General features: G+C 42.5%; 1 protein-coding gene across 1 annotated transcript in view; it reads left to right on the top strand.

Moving 5' to 3' along the window:
- Positions 1-207: 207 nt before the first annotated feature.
- Vwa3b (von Willebrand factor A domain containing 3B) overlaps positions 208-20,645 on the top strand; it is a 176,942-nt gene continuing 156,504 nt past the window's right edge. Inside the window, 4 exon segments of the mRNA XM_035453446.1 lie at positions 208-406; positions 13,568-13,662; positions 16,440-16,690; positions 19,067-19,226. Coding sequence (XP_035309337.1) covers positions 208-406; positions 13,568-13,662; positions 16,440-16,690; positions 19,067-19,226 — 705 coding nt within the window.

Here is a 20,645-nt window from a genome sequence, read left to right as displayed (position 1 = left end):
ATATGTAGATAAGTAATTTGTGGATACCACCTGGTAGTATGCATCTATATTGTAATTTTAATGGGTAAATAAAATTCTACTTCATGACTGCACTATGTTTTATAGTAAGTCAACAGTGATGTTGATGGTTAGACCCCTACCCTGCATGTTTTCAGGAGTATTGAGCAGGACAATTTTCCTTGCAGGAGGTCCCTTGTTGACTTAGAGATGGAGGAATCAGAATCATCTTCCTCTATTGTCCTGGAGCAATAGCGGCAGAGGCTGGAGGGACAGAACAACACCAAGACAGGCATGGCTGAGCAGAGTCTCATTTCATCTGAACAATGGCTTCAGTTGCATGGACTTAAGAGCAAAAAGTTGAGCTTGAAGCAGATCTTGTCCCAGATTGGATTCCCACAGTGTGAAGGTACAGTATTCACAGACGGGCCTTCAGGGAACCCACCTCAGCTCCTGAGAAACCACAGGCCTCTGCCCTTGCTTGGATTCCACATCTGGGAAATGCTCACACATGCTCCACCCCAATCTATACACACCACATAGAAATGCAACTGTAACTACACAGATTCAATATCAGTGCTGTTTCACTTCATTTGTGTGTGCAGGGGTATGCATGCTTGTGAAAGTGTGTGCACATGTGTGTGGATGTGCACATGTGTGTAGGCCAGAGGAAGATGTTGGGTGTCGCCCTCTATTTCTGTATACCTTATTTTCTCAAGACAGGGTCCCTCACTGAACCTGGAGCTCACAGCTTTTTTGGCTAGGCTGGGAGCCACCAGCTTCCGGCAATCTCTTGCTCCCCCCCCCCCACCAGCGCTGGTGTGCTGGCTAGTCTTACGTTAACTTGCACAAACTAGACTTATCTGAAAGGAAGGAACCCCAATTGAGACAATGTCTCCATAAGAGTTGGCTATAAGGCATTTTCTTAACTAGTGATTGATGGGGGAGGGCGCAGCCCATTGTGATGCCATCCCTGGGCTGGTGGTCCTGGGTTCTATAAGAAAGCAGGTTGAGCAAGCCAGGGGAGCAAGCTATTAAGCAGCACTCCTCCTGGTCTCTGCATCAACTCCTACCTCCAGGTTCCTGCCCTGTTTGAGTTCCTGTCCTGGCTTCCTTCAGTGGTGGTCCACAACATGGAAGTGTAAGCCCAATAAACCCTTTCTTCCCAACTTGCACTTTGGTCATGGTGTTTTGTTGAAGCAATAGAAACCCTAACTAAAACAATAGGATTATAGATATGTGCAAACATGCCTGGATTTTTTTACCTGGCTTCTGCCGGGTCAAAACTTGAAACTTTATCCTTATGCAACAAACAGTGTAGCCATTGAGCCCTCTTCCAAGACCCATTAATTTCATTATTTGTGTTGGGGGACTTGTGTATATGTGTGTGCTACACATGTGTGTTTGTGTGTGTGTGGATAAGACTTCTACATGGTGTCTTGACACTCCATTTTAATTAATTAATTAATATTTTTTTGCCAGATTTGTTGGTGCACACCTTTAATCCCTATACTTGGGAGGAGCGGCAGGCAGATCTCTGTGAGTTCAAGGCTACTCTGGTCTACGTATTGATTTTCTAGGCCAGTGTGGGCTACATAATGAGGCCCTGTCTCAAAAATATTTTTATTACATTTTATTTATTTAAGCTGGGTGGTGGGATATGTGGCAGTCAGAAGACAACCCATGGGGGTCAGTTCTCTCCTTTTACCATGTAGATCCTGGAGATCAAACTCAGGTCCCCAGGTTTTGTGGTAAGTGCCTTTACCTGCTGAGCTATCTATCCAGCCCTCTATTTTTTTGAGACAGGAGCTCTCATTGAACCCGGGGATCCTGCATTTGGCTAAGCTGGTGGTCAGTAAGCTCTGAAGAACCAGCTCTCCCTGCTTCCCCAGTGCTAGCATAACAAATACTCACTGTCAGTTTTGTTCTTTGAGACAGAGTCTCACTATGTAACCCAGGCTGGCCTTGAACTCACAGATGTTCACTGCCCCTGTTTCCCAAGTGCTGGGATTAAAGGTGTGCACCACCCTGCCCAGTGCCTTGCCCAGTGCTGGAGATCTGAACTCAAGTCCTCATGTTTGTTTGGCAAGCACTTTACCAACAGAGCCATTGTCTCAGCCCCAATTTAGTTCTTTGTAGTGAAAAGGTAGAAAATACTTTGATTTACTCCCACCCCAGCAGACGTCTTGATTATCCTTGGGGATTGCAACTCCCTTTTAGACTGATTGAAGTGATTACTTTATTGATTAAGATAGTAGCTGCGTGCTGTCTCAGAAAGAATGTGCATTTTTCCTTCAGTAGCCTAGTAGCTCATGTATTTTTTTCAGTTAACAAAATGAATTTATTTATTTATTTATTGTGTGTGTGTGTGTGTGTGTGTGTGTGTGTGTGTGTGTGTGTCTCGACATGAGGGTGTGAGTGTGCATTCATGAAGGTCAGAGGACGACTTGTGGGAGTTGGCTTCCTCCTTTTCCCATGTGGGTTCTGGGGGGTCCAACTTAGGCTGTCAGGGTTGACAGCAAGCATGGTCACCTGCTGATCTATCTCACCAGCCAGATGCATATATTTATATCTAAATGTCCTGGCTGTTGGGTTGGTCCTTATCTCTTGGTAATGTCCACTCAGCAACCCCAGGCAGCATGAAAATGTGTGAGACTATTTTTATTTGTATTTTTTGGGATATGGCATTGACTTGAGGGGTTACTGAAACGTGGGGCCTGGGAATCAGGGCTACTGAGTGTCAGTGTGAGAGATAGCCCACTGCACAGGAAATACCTTCTCCAACATGTCTGTAACATGTACATGAAGGGCATGCCCTTAGGACAATTCTAATTATTAGATACTCTGAATTAGTCCATGTCTTAGTTAGGGTTTACTATTGCTGTGAAGAGACACCCTGACCACAGAAACTCTTGTAAAGAAAATGTTTCATTGAGGGGCCTTGCTTACAGTTCAGAGATTCAGTCCATCATGGTGGGGGACATGGTGGCGTGCTGGCAGGCATGGTGCTGGAGAAACTGAGTGTCTTGTCTTGCAGGCAACAGGAAATCGACTGACACACTGGGCAGTATCCTGAGTGTATAAGACCTCAAAGCCTGCCTCTGCAGTGACACACGTCCTCCAACAAGGCCACACCCACTTCAACAAAGCCACACATCCTAGTAATGCCACTCTCTATGAGATTATGGGGTTGTGGGATTATGAGGGCCAATTACATTCAAACTACTACAGTCTGTAAAGCAAATGTTTATTCAGCAGCAACAGCAAATTTTGAATCTGAATTCCTTGACATCACACTTGGCACTAGTCCTGTGGTAGTCATTTGAAATCTAGATCATACAGTTGCTACACACTGATCTGGAATCCTCTGAATACAAGACTTTGTTCTCCAGTGCTCTGCCTTCTTGTATATGCCCTCTCATGAACTAGCATGGCTGTGTGCTATCTACATCCTTATGGACTGGGAGTTTGCCTATGATTTTCTAATATATTAAGAAAATATTGCCGGTGGTGGTGGCGCACGCCTTTAATCCCAACACTCGGGAGGCAGAGGCAGGTGGATCTCTGTGAGTTCAAGGCCAGCCTGGTCTCCAGAGTGGAGTGCTAGGATAGGTTCCAAAGCTACACAGAGAAACCTTGTCTCGGAAAAAAAAAGAAAAAGAAAAAGAAAATATTGTTGATGATATCCTTTAATGGGCCTTTATTGCTTGTAGAATCTACATTGGTGTCACCTTTTATTTCTAATATTCATAATTTTTATTTCTCTTTATAATTTTTTGTTTTGTTTTCATTTATTTATTTATTTTTCTTTTTTTTTTTCTTTTTTTTTTTTGCCAGACAGGGTTTGTCTATGTAGCCCTGGCTGTCCTGGAACTGACTTTGTAGACCGGACTGGCCTCAAGCTCATAGAGATCCTCCTGCCTCTGCCTCCTAAGTATTGGGATTAAAGGCATTCCTCACCTCACCCTGCTTGTTTTCTTTTCTTTTTTTTTTTCTTTTGGTTTTTGAGACAGGTCTTGCTATATAGTCCAGGCTAACCTGGAATTTGCATTGTAGCTCAAGCTGATCTTTAACTCTTTATTCTTAGTAGTTATTCGAGAATATTTCTAAGTGTTGTTTAGGTCAAGGGCATTGATAGTACATTGTCCATATATTTAGTAATTTTTGTGAATGAATTTGCCCCTTGGTTTGGCCAGTTTTGTTCATGTATCAAACCCAGGGGTTGGTGCATTGTATACTAGTGTCCTACCACTGAGCTCACCCCAATTGTCTACCATGTAAGAGAGATACTGTTTGTGTCTTAGTTTCATTTCTTAAGCTGGAGATCAAACTGAAGGCCTCTCTCTTTTTATATTTGTCAGGCTATTTTTATATCTTTTGTTTAGATTGGCTTTTTTTTTATTGCTCTGCCTTCATTCAATCTTTGTTTTGTTCCTGAGCCCATACACTGAGTTTTTAATTTTGGTTATCCTATTTTTAAAAGAACATTTAGATCCAGCAAGGGAATGTGGCTCATTTCTCCTTTTTTATCTTGAACAAAACCGAACACCTTTATTACTGGCAAAATAATGGGTTTTGTGACACTTCCATACATACATTTAATATTCTTTGACAGTATTCACACTCATATAACCCTCTCATACTCCCTCTTTATCCTTCCAAAGAGTCTCCATTCTTTTGAACGTTGTCTACTCCTTCATTACTCTGCCTATGAGAGAATATGATCCTTGTCTCTCTGAGCCTGGCTTGTTTCACTTAGCATGATGTCCTCTAATTCCACCATCAACACAATTTCTTTCTTCTTTCTTCTTAAATAATAGTCCACTGGGTATACACCACATCTTCCCTATGCATTGGTTCACTCACTGTTGGGCATAGCTGGTTCTGAAACTTCAACTATTGAGAAGAGTGCTGTGGTGAATGAAAGCATGCCAGCATCCCTATTGCCAGCTGACTCTAGTTCCTTCAGGCATGTACCTAGCAGTGGTATACCCAGATTATATAGTAATTCTATTCTTAGTGTTTTGAGGGACCTCCACGTAGCTGGAGTGACTTACCTCCCCACCAGCAGCAGACATCTCCTTGTCCCTGCATGATTGCCAGCATCTCTTGGTTGGTGTTTTCTTATGATAACCACTTGGATTGAGGTGAGGTGGATTTGCATTTCTCTGATGGCTAAAGAGGCTAAACTTTTTTTCATATGCTTATTGGCTAATTGTACTTCATTTGAAGCATCTATTTAAGCATATTTGGCCATTTGTTGATTCAATTATTTGTTCTTTGGGTGGTCATAGTTTTTAACCCCCCCCCTCTCTCTCTCTCTCTCTCTCTCTCTCTCTCTCTGTGTGTGTGTGTTTGTGTGTGTGTGTGTGCATTGCACAGGTGCCACAGTGTGTATGGGGAGGTCAGAGAACAACTGGACAATTTGCTAGAGTTGGTTCTCTTCTTCCACCTTATGGGTCTTGGGGATCAAACTCAGATAGGGTTGACAGCAAGTGTCTTTACTAGATGAGACATCTTGACTGCCCATTGTTTTTCTTTTGAGTGTGTGTGCGTGTGTGTCTGTGTACAATATCTTATATCTTATCAGGACATAATGACACAAAAGAAGAAATCAACAGCAAGAGAACTACAGAAAGTACGGAGGCATACAATATTTGAACAGCAGAAATTTGAACAATTAGTGGGTCATTGAAAAAAATCAAGGGGGGAATCTTAAAAGCTCCCTAGAATCAAGTGGAGAGACATCAGCACAGCTACCAGAACCAACTGGACACAGTGAAGGGAGCTCTAAGACGGAAGTTTGTAGCTAAAAGTGCTTACATTAAAAGCAGAGAGGAGCTGGAGAGCTAGCGCAGCAGTTAGGAGTACTTGTTGCTTTTGCACAGGACCAGAGTTTGATTCCCAGCCCACACAGTGGTGGCTCACACTGTAACTCCAATCCCAGGGAATCCAACTCCCTTTTCTTGCCTCTTTGGGCATCAGGCATGCATGTAGTGCACAGACACACATTCAGGCAAAACACACATATATAAAAGAAAAAGAAGGAGGAGAAAGAGATGAGAAGGATTAAGAGTCCCAGCAGGAGGAGGCAGAGAAGCAAGGGGGGAGACAGAAGAGCAGGGGGCTGAGAAAGAGGAGCAGGGGGCAGAGGAAGAGAAGCAGCAGCAGCAAAGACAGCTCAAATAAATAACTTAATGCCACACTCGAGGTCTTCAATGAACAAGAACAAGCCATACTGCATCATTGTTCAGGCATACCACAGTTTAACTATTTGATAATCAGCCAATAGATGGAAAGCTGGATTGTATTCTAACTGGAAGTGAACTTCACAGAACCCAAACTCCAAATTCTCTCCCACTAAACACAGTCTCACCAGCCAGTGCCTTCCTTGCAAGCAAAGAGAGAAGTTCAGGCTTTGTCTGTTTCCGATTGCTCCTGACTACCTTTAGACAGATCTTTCTGCATTTGGCTCAGGGTTTATATTTGTGTGGAGGTTAGCCGATAGATAGATAGGATCCACACCATTGTTGGATACAGAACTCGCAATGCACTTCTAGCACCTAAGTTAACTTTCCACAGACTTAGCTCCCTCCTGCCTCCACAAACAGTCCCTCTTTGAAGTTAAGATAGATGCTTCTGGTAAAGAAAGCCTGAGGTGGCTGACTTGAAGTCCCTGAATCAATGGGAGGTATGAAGCCAAAATCTCAGAACTAGGGATTTCAGAGTCTGCAGATCTGCTGGGGGTGGGGGTGGGGGTGGGGTGGATGTGGGAACCACAGAATGCAGAGATCTAGTCTTTAGTCTTTACTGATGAGAGGGCTGGATTTAAGACTTTACATCTTATCATAATCTTTGTGATTTGGGACCCACTTGGCTAAGGAGGCTGTAAAATTCATCCTTGACCTTTCTGATTGTTTAGTTTTTTTTAAAACATTTATTTGTTTATGTGTGTATGTGTACATGTGCCTTGGCATGCCAGTGGCGGGTAAAGGACAATTTATGAGAGTCATCATCTTTCTCCTTCTACCACGTGGTGCCTTCTCCTTGCTGAGGCATCTTGATAGCTTCCTTTCTTTTTCTTTCTAAGAAGTTTCTTTAAAAATTACTTTTAATTAGGCATAAGTGTGTGTGTGTACATGAATGCAGTCAGTGCCCTAGGTGGCCAGAGGTGACAGGTCCCCCTGGAACGGAAATTACAAGTGGTTGTGAGCCACCTGACATGGGTGTTGGGAACTAAGGTCCCCAGGAAGAGCAGTAAGTGCTGTTAACCCCTGAGTCAGTTCTCCAGCCCTCCTTCACGACACATCTTAGTTTGATTTCTATTGCTGTGATGAACACCGTGACCAAAAGCAACTTGGGAGGAAAGAGTTTATATCATAAAGACTCCCATGGAAAATCTGTAGTGGTTAGAATGAGGATGTCCGCATGATATCTTGGTCCCCAGTTGGTGCTGTTTGAGAAGGCTTAGGAGATGTGTCTTTGTTGGAGGAAGTGCATCACTGTGGTTTCAAAGCTTCTTGAAACCATACCTTTCTTTCTTTCTTAAGAGGGTTATTCCCTGCCTCTTCAGAGCTGGGAATCCCTGGATTTGGATCCTCAGCACCTACCTCACCCTAGTGGTGAGGAGGTAGAGATAGGGGCTCCCTATAGTCAGGGCAAAGGTAGTAATAGAGTCAAGAACACTATCTCTGGGGTTGATCAACAACAACAACTTTAGTGACATAATCATTATTGTAAGGATGTCTCTGAGAAGTCTTGCTTCATCTTCTCCCACTCTCATAGTTCATCCTGAGAGACTCTGTGGCAATTCCATGAAGGATTAGGCATGCATTTTAGGCAACACCGAATTTCCATCCAGTATTCATTGCTCCTGACAGAGGGTGCTAGATGTTTGCACAGCTGAGCAAATAATCCAGTAGTCCTTTCATGCAGAACCCAGTGTGCATTTCATCCGGGTACCAAGACTTCCATAGACTTACCCTTCTCGAGCCTCGGCCAAATCTTGTGGTTCTGGCATCATGTTAGGCTCTCCTGGATCAATTACTTGCTCACTTCATCTCACTAAGTCATGAATCAACACTTGAGCAGTAGGGAGTACCTAAGTTGAGTTTTTACATCTGCTCATTATCTTTGACCAATGGAAGAAACAATCTTTCATCTTGAAATGTTTATTTGTGTGTATGTATGTGTATAGTTTAGTGTGTTTGTGTAGTGTGCATGCTCCCACGTGCTTACATGTGTGCATGTGCATGCCCTAATTTTGGTTTATTGAGACAGTCTAATATGTATTTAACTCAGGCTGGCTTTGAGCTCATTCTCCTACTTCCACCTCCCAAGTGTCAGGATTAAAAGAATGAGTTACCATGCCTGGTAATTTTTGTTTTTCAAGTTTTGTAAATTAAGTACAAACCTTTAGTAAAATTTCAGGTATTAAGCACAAGTTTCATGTTGTGATTTTGAACTCTGCCTTAATTATCCTAGAGAAAAGTGTGACAGGGCCTCAGACATTAGTAGGCTCCCAGACCTTAGCACAACTGACTCCACGGTGGAAACCATTCAGGCTGTAAAACTCAGAGTGCAGACAGCACCACCCGCCAAAAAATGAAAACAAGGACCCAATCTATCAAAGTCTATAGTTCTGGGAAGGTCTCTAAATGTACTAGCCTTGCTTTTTTGGCTTCTGTAATTCTGCTTCTGGCTAACTGCTCTTGCTAACTGAAGTATGTCAACCCAGAACATGGTTTAAAAACTCACCCTGAGAAAGGCTTGGGGCTACACTGGGATCCCAAGTACCCAGTGTAGTCACGGGCTGGCTAATAAAGACTTTCTATTGGCTTAAACCCATGCCTGAACAATCTTTTCTGGTGAATACCCCACAATAGCCCATTCACAATAGCCCCACTCATTCATGATTTTGAAGATTCTGCATGCCATGAGCACTTGTATTTGTCATAGTTCTTTTTTTTCCCCTCAATTTTTAAATTTAAATTAGAAACAAGATTGTTTTACATGTCAATCCCAGTTCCCTCTCCCTCCTCTCCTCCCCTGCCCTCCACTAACACCCTACCTATCCCATACCGTTTCTGCTCCCCAGGGAGGGTGAGGCCTTCCCTGGGGGCGGTCTTCAGAGTCTATCATATCCTTTGAAATAGGGCCTAGGCCCTCCCCTATGTCTAGGCTGAGGGAATATCCCTCTATGTGGAATGGGCTCCCAAAGTCCATTCCTATACTAGGGGTAAGTACTGATCTACTACAAGAGGCCCCATAGATTCCAATGCCTCCTCACTGACACCCACGTTCATGGGGTCTGGATCAGTTCCATGCTGGTTTCCCAGCTGTCAGTCTGGGGACCAAGAGCTCCGACTTGTTCAGGTCAGCTGTGTCTGTGGGTTTCACCAGCCTGGTCTTGACCTCTTTGCTCATCACCCCTCCTTCTCTGCAACTGGATTCCAGTACAGTTCAGTGTTTAGCTGTGGGTTTCTGCTTCCACTTCCATCAGCTGCTGGATGAAGGCTCTAGGATGGCATATAAGTTAGTCATCAATCTCATTATCAGGGGAGGGCATTTAAGGCTCTCCATTGTTGCTTAGATTGTTAGTTGGTGTCATCCTTGTAGATCTCTGGACATTTCCTTAGTGCCTGATTTCTCTTTAAACCTATAATGGCTCCCTTTCTTATGGTATCTCTTATTTTGCTCTCCCCTATTCTTCCCCCTACACAACCTTCCTGCTCCCTTATGTGTTCTTCATCTCTCCTCTTCTCCCCTTTGATGGGGGAGGTCCTTCTGTGTATATGTTTGTCTTATTGGTTGTTGAATAAAGCACTGTTGGCCAATAGGGAATCAAGAAGAGAGGAGGCATTCAGTCATTGTCCTCTATCAGATAAGTCTTCATAAGATATATAGATTAATAATCATGGTTGATACTTAAGACAGAGATAGCAGATAAGAATTCCTAGTCATTGACCAGCAGCACTGTAATTAATATAAGACTCTGTGTGTTATTTCAGGGCTCGGGTGGCTTGGCCGAAAGATTTATCATTACACCCTTTCTCATTCTTCCAGCTCCCTCTCCCCTACCCCCATGCTTCCAATTTGCTCAGGAGATCTTGGCCCTTTCCCCTTCTCCAGGGGACCATGCATGTCTCTCTTAGAGTCCTCCTTGCTTCCTAGCTTCTCTGGCGGTGTAAATTGTAGGCTGGTAATCCTTTGCTCTATGTGTAAAATCCATATATAAGTGAGTACATACCATGTTTGTCTTTTTGCTCAGAATGGTTTCTTCTAGTTCCATCCATTTGCCTAAGAATTTCAAGATTCCATTGTTGTTGTTTTTTGTTTTTTTCTGAGTAGTACTCCATTGTGTAAATGTACCACATTTTTTCTATACATTCTTCAGTTGAGGGGCATCTAGATTGCTTCCAGGTTCTGGCTATTACAAATAGTGCTGCTATGAACATCATTGAACAGATGTCCTTGTTGTATGAATGTGCATCTTTTGGATATATGCCTAAGAGTGGAATTGCTGGATCTTGTGGTAGACTGATGCCCATTTTCCTGAGGAATCAACATACTGATGTCCAAAGTGGCTCTACAAGTTGGCACTCCCACCAGCAGTGGAGGAGTGTTCCCTTTTCTCCACATCCTCTCCAGCATAAACTGTCATTGGTGTTTTTGATTTTAGCCATTCTATAGGAGTGAGATGGTATCTCAGTCTTGTTTTGATTTGCATTTCCGTGATGGCTAAGGATGTTGAGCACTTTCGTATGTGTCTTTCAGCCATTTTAGATTCCTCTATTGAGAATTCTCTATTTAGTTATGCACCCCACTTCCCCACTTTTTAATTGGATTATTTGGTGTTTTGGAGACTAGCTTCTTGAGTTCTTTGTAAATTTTGGAGATCAGCTCTCTGTCAGATATGGAGTTGGTGAATATCTTTTCCAATTCTGTGGGCTGCCGTTTTGTCTTGCTGACTGTGTCCTTTGCCTTACAGAAGCTTCTCAGTTTCAGGCGGTCCCATTTATTAATTGTCAAGCTCAGTGTCTGTGCTACAGGTGTAATGTCCAGGAAGCTGACTCCTGTACCAATTCATTCAAGGGTACTTCCCAATTTCTCTTCTAAGAGGTTCAGTGTGGCCGGATTTATGTTGAGGTCATTGATCCATTTGGACTTAAGTTTTGTGCATGGTGATAGACATGGATCTATCTGCAGTCTTCTACATGCCAGCATCCAGTTATGCCAGCACCATTTGTTGAAGATGCATTCTTTATTCCATTGTATATCTTTAGCTTCTTTGTCAAAAACCAGGTGTTTGTAGGTGAGTGGGTTAATATCAGGTTTTTCAATTCGATTCCATTAGTCTACATGTCTATTTTTGTGCTAATACCAAGCTGTTTTCAGGACTATAGCTCTATAATAGAGCTTGAAATCAGGGATGGTGATGCCTCTGGCTGTTCCTTTATTGTACAGGGTTGTTTGGGCTATCCTGGGTCTTTTGTTTCTCCATATAAAGTTGAATATTGTTCTTTCAATGTCTGTGAAAAATTGTGCCAGTATTTTGATGGAGATTGCATTGAATCTGTAGATTGCTTTTGGCAAGATTGCCATTTTTACTATGTTGATACTACCTATCCAAGAGAATGGAAGAACTTTCCATTTTTTGGTATCTTCTTTAATTTCTTTCTTTAAAGACTCAAAGTTCTTGCTATGCAGGTCTTTCACTTGTTTGGTTAGTGTTACCCCCAAGATATTTTATGTTGTTTGTGGCTATAGTAAAGGGTGATGTTTCTCTGATTTCTTTCTCCGTGCATTTGTCATCTGTATATAGTAGGGCTACTGATTTTTTTTAGTTAATCTTGTATCCTGCCACTTTGATGAAGGTGTTTATCAGCTGTAGGAGCTCCCTGATAGAGTTTTTTGACTCACTTATGTAAACTGTCATATCATCTGCAAACAGTGAAAGTTTTTTCAATATGTATGTTGGGAAGTTTTTCTTTCCAACTTCTTCCTTTCCAATATGTATCCCTTGATCTCCTTTTGTTGTCTTACTGCTGTAGCTAGAACTTCAAGTACAATATTGAAGAGATATGGAGAGAGTGGACAGCCTTGTCTTGTTCCTGATTTTAGAGGAATCATGTTGAGTTTCTCTCCATTTAGTTTGATGTTGGCTGTTGGTTTACTGTATATTATTTTTATTATGTTCAGGTATGTTCCTATTACCCCTGATCTCTCCAGGACCTTTATCATGAAGGGGTGTTGGATTTTGTCAAAGGCTTTTTCAGATTCTAGTGAGATGATCATGTGGTTTTTCTTTTTCAGTTTATTTATATGGTGGATTACATTGATAGATTTTTGTATGTTGAACCAACCCTGCATCCTGGGGATGAAGCCTAATTGATCATGGTGGATGATTTCTCTGATGTGTTCTTGGATTCATTTTGCCAGTATTTTATTGAGTATTTTTGCATCAATGTTCATGAGGGATATTGGTCTGTAGTTCTCTTTCTTAGTTGTGTATTTGTGTGGCTTGGGTACCAAGGTAATTGTAGCCTCGTAAAAAGAGTTTGGCAATGAACCTTCTGCTTCTATTGTGTGGAACAATTTGAGGAGTATTAGTTTTAGCTCTTCTTTGAATTTCTGATAGAATTCTGCACTGAAGCTATCTGGCCCTGGGATTTTTTTGGTTGGGAGACTTTTGATGGCAGCTTCTATTTCCTTAGGGGTTATAGGTCTGTTTAAGTTGCTTATCTGTTCTTGATTCAATTTTGGTAAGTGATGTCTGTCCAGAAAATTGTCCATTTCCTTTAAATTTTCAAATTTTGTGGAGTACAGGTTGTTTTCAAAGTATGACCTGATGATTCTCTGGATTTCCTTGGTGTCCATTGTTATGTCCCCCTTTTCATTTCTGATTTTGTTAATTTGCATGTTCTCTCTCTGCCTTTTGGTGAGTTTGGATAAAGGTTTGTCTATCTTGTTGATTTTCTCGAAGAACCAACTCTTTGTTATATTGATTCTTTGGTTGTTTTCTTTGTTTCGACTTTATTGATTTCTGCCCTCAGTTTGATTATTTCCTTGGTGTCTACTCCTCTGGGGTGAATTTGCTTCCATTTGTTCTAGAGCTTTCAGTTGTGATGTCAATTTTCTGGTGTGGCTATTCTCTAGTTTCTTCATGTGAGCACTTAGAGCTATGAACTTTCTTCTTAATACTGCTTTCAAAGTGTCCCATAAGTTTGGGTATGTTGTGTCTTCATTTTCATTGAATTGTAGGAAGTCTTTAATTTCTTTCTTTATTTCTTCCTTGACCCAGGAATGGTGCAATTGCGTGTTGTTCAATTTCCTTGAGTTGGTAGGTTTTCTGCAACTTGTGTTCTTGAATTCTAACTTTAAAGCATGGTGGTCTGATAAGACACAGGGGGTTACTCCAATTTTTTTGTACCTGTTGAGGTTTGTCGTAGTTCTCAGACTTTATGACTTGGGGCACAATACAAAATTAAAGATTATTGGGAAAATGTTTGAAAATAAGCGCAAGAAGCTTTACTGATATATCATCTTGATTGTCTTTATAAAAATACAGATTATGTGACTTCTTTGAGGAGACTCGTGGCTTCTCGGTATGCTGACGGCTTGTTCCCACAGTTCTACACAGCAGAAGATGGGCGGCTTTACAACGTAAGTCAGTGCTCCCTCAGTGGTCAGGTCTCATGGAAAGAGACTGTAGTCACATTAAGATCCCGCGGAGGAGATGGGGGGGGGCAGTCAGGCAGTGGTGGCACATGTCTTTAATCTGGCCAGCACTCAGGAGGTAGAGGCAGGTGGATCTCTGAGTTCAAGGCCAGTATGGTCTACAGAGCAAGTCCCAAGATAGCCAAGACTACATACAGGAAAAACGAAAGAAACAAACAAAAAGATCCTGGGGTTATGGAGATTCGGCTTCAGGTTTTCTTTGCAGTGGTAGAAAGATGAAGTTGTGGTTAGCCTGAAAGAGATGAGAGAAAGAAGCTTTTGATCAGATACTTCATAATGAACTCTTGATTACACACTAGCACTTTGTCTTACCTTGAAAAAGAGTAAAACAATATGACAGAGTTCTCTGAACCTAACCCAATGCAGGACTAGGGACAGTACTGGCAAGTGGGGCCCTAAACTGTGAGAGTTCACACATATCATACTAGGACCCATAACTGGAGTTCATGGTCTTTTTTGGAGACACATGCTTCATCCTGTCCACGTATGTCAAAGAACATCCGTGTGCCACCAGGACCGTTGTTTCCTAATACAGTCATCCCTTGGAGTCCACGGAGGCCCTCCCAGAACTCCTGGGTTAGCCAAGGTTGTCTAATGGAATAGGATACATAGAAAGAAAATATATATATATATATATATATATATATATATATATATATATGGGACTTATTACAGTGGCTCACAGACCATGTGGTCCAGCTCATCCAACAATGACTACCTCAAGAGGGAAAGGCCAAGAATTTGTAGTTGTTTGGTCCATGAGACTAGATGTCTAAGCAGTCCCTGTTAGGTGCTGGAGTCCTTGAGTATTCCTAGGAGCTGCTGGTCTTTAGTCTACACTGGAATCCTGAAGAAGTGGACCCTACCACCAGTAAAGGTGTGCCGCGGCAACAGGATAAATGAACTTGCCAGTGAGAGAGAGGGGGCCAACAGGCAGAAAGAAAGCTGAAAAGGTTTTTCTCATCCTGTCCTCTATTGTGGACTGCTCCCAGAAGGTGTGGCCCAGATTTAGGACAGGTCTTCCATCTTAAATGGTCCAATCAAGAAAATTCATCACAGGAGTGCCAAACTGCTTGGGCTCCTGCTGATTCCAGATGTAGTCAAAGTAGATAACTAATATTCATTACAATCCTCAACCAATTGTGATTCATCACAATCACAACTGAATCCAGCGTGCTAAATTTAGTTATGGCAGAACATGGTATTTGCTTAAAACCTATTCAATTCTCTTTTATACCTTAAGTTATCTTTTGATGACTTATAATACCCAACACAATATAAATGCTGTGGGAATATGCTTTGCATCATATTGTTTAGGGTATAATAACAATAAAAAACCTGTTCATAGCATCCATGCAGTTCATTTTAAAAATATTTTCCACCCTAGGTTGGTTGAATCTGAGAATATTGACCCTGTGGATAGGGAGAGCTGACTGTATTTAATATTTTTAAATTGCTCTTCTGTGTTTGGTTCACTAGAGCCATTTTTAACTGGCCCACATTAAAACCGCCGCAGAGCAGTAGAACAGATAGATGTCTTTGTCCACATAAATCCACCACCACATGCCCTGAGATCTTTCTGCACTGTGACTTTACTTAGGGGATGACATTGATGATAGACCAAAGGAAGGGTTCCGTCCAAGTCTGGTTTAGTGAACTGGGGAGTTTATAGGGGTTACTTGAAGGAACATGAGGGACTCATTGGCAACTGCATCATGGGAAAAAAGCCCACTATACCAAGAAGCGCGGGTGATGAGCAAAGCTGCATCCCTGCTGCTCAATTATCAAGTCCTCTCCCTCCTCCACAGTGGAGGAAGTAGCTGCACAATGCGGTCTCATAATGCAGGTCCTGGAAGCTGGTGAGGTCTTAAAACAGGAAATGAGCTGTAGAAGGGGGTCGGGGGTGTGGCTCAGTGGACGAGCACTTAATGAACGTGCGCAAAGTCCCCAGCACTTGGATGCTGCAGAGAAATGGTGCTGGTTCTTGAGGAGCCAGCGCAAGGGAGACGGAGAGAGAGATGTAGATGGGGTACGAAAAGGACTTTGCCATATCTTTTAAACGTTGGTTTCTCATAGTAAAGGCCACAACTTTTCCGTTCTCCTTTTCTGTTGTCTACCTCTTTGCGTTCTAAAGGGCCTTGCAGATTGTGCCGGGTCTGCAGACCTGGTCTGCTTGAAGGATGCATACATATGAGAAAAGTTGCCTGCTAGTCTCTGTCACCTTTGGGAGCATCCCGAAGGTATCAGTAGTAGCTGTGAGTAGCTGGGTGACTCAGGTACAGGCGAGGCTGGTGTAGGAGAGAGAGGGAAGAGCGAAAAAAGTTACGATTGGGTGGAGTAATTGAGCCCCAGTTCTTACAAGGAATTGGAGATGTTTGCAGAAATATTTTGCAGTGTCTTACACAGGAAACCTTCTTAGTGAGACTTAAAAAAACACACACACACACACACACAAAAAAAACAAAACCCAAACCTGTCTAAAACCTTTGGAAGCCTTTTTTTGCATTATAGTTTGAAGAGATCACATTATCTTTCTGAGAGGTTAGAATCTCCTTCCTGGGTCCTGTGGGGTTTGAAGGCCACCTATAGAATCTTACTAGTTGCATGGCTGCCACTGCACTACTGTGACTGCGGTTCTAACTGCTTATTTTGCTACTGTCTCATTTTTTTAAAAAAATTTTTTTCATCTTACTTCTATTCAGCTGACAGCAAAGTCAGAGCTGATCTACCGGTTTGTGAATTGTTTAACACATGCTGTGGAGAGTTATAAGCAGAGGATGGACTGGCTTACCAGCAGGAGCCGGCAGATTTTTGGTGTCATCTTGGAACAGAGCATCACCGTAGTACTGGATTTCAGTGACATTCTGATGGAGGAGCTTAATCTGTGCCAGGATGCTCTGACAATGGTCCTCCAGGAGCAAGTGGCTCTCATCACCAGGTTCAACATCATATGGTAAGTTCCCAGTGCAGACATTTGTCTCACTGAAACTTCATACCGACTCGCACACATTCAGAGTTAAGCAGCAGAGCTAACACAGTTAGCCTGATGGCAAGGGAAAAGGATTATCATAATTCCGTAGAATATACAATTTCAGCAGAAAACCCATGATGAATAATAAATCTTAGGGAACTTTTATCTGCTTTTCTTAGGGCACCTTAGGTTTCATGTTAAGAGAGATTTAGAAACTTGCTTTTCTTCAATCCACCAGCAGGTCAAAATATGAGACTATGAATTACATAGTCATATGATATATTTTTATATGCGTGTATGTATTGAAGGTGTGAGTCTCATTTTAGATTGGGTAACACGATTAAAAGCCACAGCTTTTGCTCTCTTTTCCCAGACTGAAACTGTGGCACACATTGACCTCTCTTATGAGTTTAGACCCCCTTTAATCAGAACAGCAGGTGCTTGCCTTTCTAGAATTTCACTTATTTTAGAGTTTTCTTGATTGATTTTTTATGGATTCTTGGAGCCACAGGAATGTGGGCCTCAGTGCTAACTTCTCAGCCAAGTCAGTGGTTGCACCTCCTTGACAAGAAACATCTGGATAAGTGGGTGGAGGGAAATGTGCCTATTTGCTTTTTTTTCTCTATTGAGTAATGCACTTTTATCTAAATAGAGGACACCTTTGTGGGTGGTTCTGGTTCAAATCTTGACTTTTCACACAGGTATGTATGTTATTGAAGGACTTGAGTGTTGATGTGCACAAAGTCTTCACTTTCTCAGACTGTTTTCCATAGCAAACGTGCCTCTTAGTCAGATCTCTCAACCCAGAGAAGTCCCACCAAGGGGACACAGGTATGAGGCTGTACTCCCTGTGATGACAGGCCATTAGCAAGAGCCAAGCCAATTCACTTGACATTATAAACATGGATACATCCAAATGGTTCCTCTCTTTGAGGTGAGGGTCATTTCTCCAGTCATTTCTAAACCCTAAATAAATGGTTAAAACACATGTTCTCGGGATTTTCAAATATATGTTCTGTTGAGCTAAAAGCAGTACTTTATTGATCCAGAAAGAACAGCCGGTGGTACTCTGCCAGGACAATGACAACAGTGTCACTGGGAATAAATTTTAAAACATTAAGTTGCCATCAACCCGTAAACTGTAATATTGTAAGTTGTTATGAATTTGCTGTTGATAGAAGATAGTTTCACACGTCCTGCCTGTTTATGAAAATAATTTCTCCTAGAATTTGTGTGTGAATGTGTACATGATTCTGTGTGGATGCATGTGTATGCAGCTACGTGGGGGCTAGAGGTGTCTTTTTCAATCACTCTTTGTTGTTTTATTTGATCTTTGCTTTTTTGTGGGCACCTGCCACTCAGCCCCCAAATAAATACATGGAGGCTTATTCTTTCTTATACATACCCAGCCTTAGCTTGCCTTATTTCTAGACGGGTTTTTCTTAACTTAAATTATCATGTCTACCTTTTGCCTCTGGGATTTTACTTTTCTCTCTTTCTGTGTATCTTTTCTTTCCTTCTCATTCCTTGTCTGGCTGTGTGGCTGTGTGGCTGGCCCCTTGCATCCTCCTCTCCTCCTTTACTTGCTCTCTCTTTCTTTCTATTTATTCCCTTTGCCTGCCAGCCTCACCTACCCTCTCCTGCCTAGCTATTGGCCATTCAGCTTTTTATTAGACCAATCAGGCATTTTGGGCAGGCAAAGTAACACAGCTACACAGAGTTAAACAAATTCAACATTAAAAAAAAGTAACACATCATAGCATCAAACAAATATTCCTCAGCATAAATGAATGTAACATGTCTTCAGCTATATTCCACAACAACTCTTCGTTTTATTCCCCCACCCCTTTGAGACAGTCTTCCATGGAACCTGGAGCTCTCCAATTAGCTAGACTGGATGGCCAGCAGGCCCCAGGGATCCTCCAGGGATCTCCGCCTCCCTGCTTTTGGGATTGTAGTGTATGATGATATACTGCCTTTTTATGTGGGTGCTAAAGAACCACACTTTGGTTCTCATGCTTACATAGTGGCCATCTTCTCAGCCCCTCTCTTAATATTTATAAAGCTCTGGTTAACATTTGTACCTTTTTGTTTGTTCCCACGACACTCCAGTCATGCCTCCTGGTCACTATGCCTGTGCGAGGTCATAACGCTTTGAAATCACCCATTACACTCAACACACTTTCCTGAACAACATAGGTGTGTCTGAACTGGCTCATGCATTTTCACAGTAACTTTCAGGGTCTGGTAGTTTAGTTTTCTTTCTCACTGAGGTAACTTCTGGTTGACACCAAAGGCTGATACTTTTGTGGTAGGCTTAATCACGGTCTGGTGACTGCTACATATGATTCTTTTTAGTGTTTCTGAAGAGCCAGTGAAATGGCAGGAGTGTGCTACCTCTGTGACTGAAGACTCCATTGCTGCTGCCATCAGCTGGGTCAAGAAAATGGTTTTTGAGCCAATTGTGAGAGAGATTAGCTGCCTGGATGCTCTGCTGGAAGCTGGAAAAGACGAAACTGTAAGTGTGTACCCATGGCCTGCCCAGGTCACCAAGGTGGCTTTAAGCTTAACTGGAAACACTTGGTGTCTTCACACTGCTGATCTGGGCCTCACTCTAGATGCTTCTTATGGGAACCCTAGCATTATCACCAATAGTACCTGCCTTAGTTTCCTGTACAGTTGTTATGGTAATGTACCCTAACCAAAAGCAATTTTTGGGAGAAATGGTTTATTTTTGCTCATGGTTCCAAATTACAGTCTTCATGGTAGGAGAATGTCACAGTAGCAGGAGCTTGAAGGTGTTGGTTATGTTGTACCCAAAGTCAAAGGGAGAGAGAGAGAGACAGAGAGAGACAGAGACAACAGAGAGAGACAGAGAGAGGGAGGAAGGGAGGGATGGAGAAGGAGGAGGAGGAGGAAGAGGAGGATGAAGAAGAAGAAGAAGAAGAAGAAGGAGGAGGAGGAGGAGGAGGAGGAGGAGGAGGAGGAAGAAGAAGAAGAAGAAGAAGAAGAAGAAGAAGAAGAAGAAGAAGAAGAAGAAGAAGCCGCCACAATGATTCTCAGCTCATCTCTTTTATACAGTCCAGGACCCAAACCTGGGGAATGATGCCGCTTACATTTAGCTGGATCTTCCTATATGAATTAACGCAATGAAAGCAATCTACCACAGACATGCCCACAGGCCAACCAGATCTGGGTAATCCTTCACAGAGCAGTTCTTCAGCTGATTCCAGATGGTGACAAGCTGACAAAACTAACCAGCATGGTCCCCAAAGCATAATCCTGTTTATCCCCAAACCCACAGCCAGTTGAAGAAACAGGGTTTCAGATAGAGATCAAAGTGATATATTCTTGCCCAGTAAGTTTACCCAAGCTTCTCTGTGGGGTCATTATGGCCTCAGGACAGAACTTTATGTAGCTAGTTTGAAGGAAACACACAGGGGTGTGGCCAGACCATGTGTCTCTAACATGTTAGTTCTATTGTTGCCCTCCTGCTGACTAGAGAAATAAGTCCCTATCTTACAGGGCACGGAGAGAGATTGGGAGACTCCTCAAAGAATCCTGAGAACAAGGAAATAGGCTTTCCTCAGCATCCAGGTTCTGAATCTTTCCCAGTTCCTTCTCTTCATGGATGGATCTATTATGTGTATCTAAGCTGATGAGCCTTGTATGATGGTTGGTTGTAATTGTCAACTTGACACAACACAGAACCACCTGAGAAGAGAGTCTCCATGAGGAATTGTGTCTACCCTGGGTTGGGCTTGTGGGCATGTCTGTGTGGGATTGTCTTAGTTGATATGGGAAGATCTAGCCCACTGTGGACAGTGCCAATGCCTCACTCTAGATGCTTCTTATGGAAACATAAGAGGCCTGAACTACGTAAGAGTGGAGAAATCGAGCTGAGCACAAGTAAGGGAGCATGCATGCATTTATTTGC

This window comes from Cricetulus griseus, assembly GCF_003668045.3.
Source record: "Cricetulus griseus strain 17A/GY chromosome 1 unlocalized genomic scaffold, alternate assembly CriGri-PICRH-1.0 chr1_1, whole genome shotgun sequence".
Taxonomy (NCBI): Eukaryota; Metazoa; Chordata; class Mammalia; order Rodentia; family Cricetidae; genus Cricetulus; species Cricetulus griseus.
Note: the sequence above shows the minus strand (reverse complement) of the source record. Positions and strands in the feature narration are given on the sequence as shown.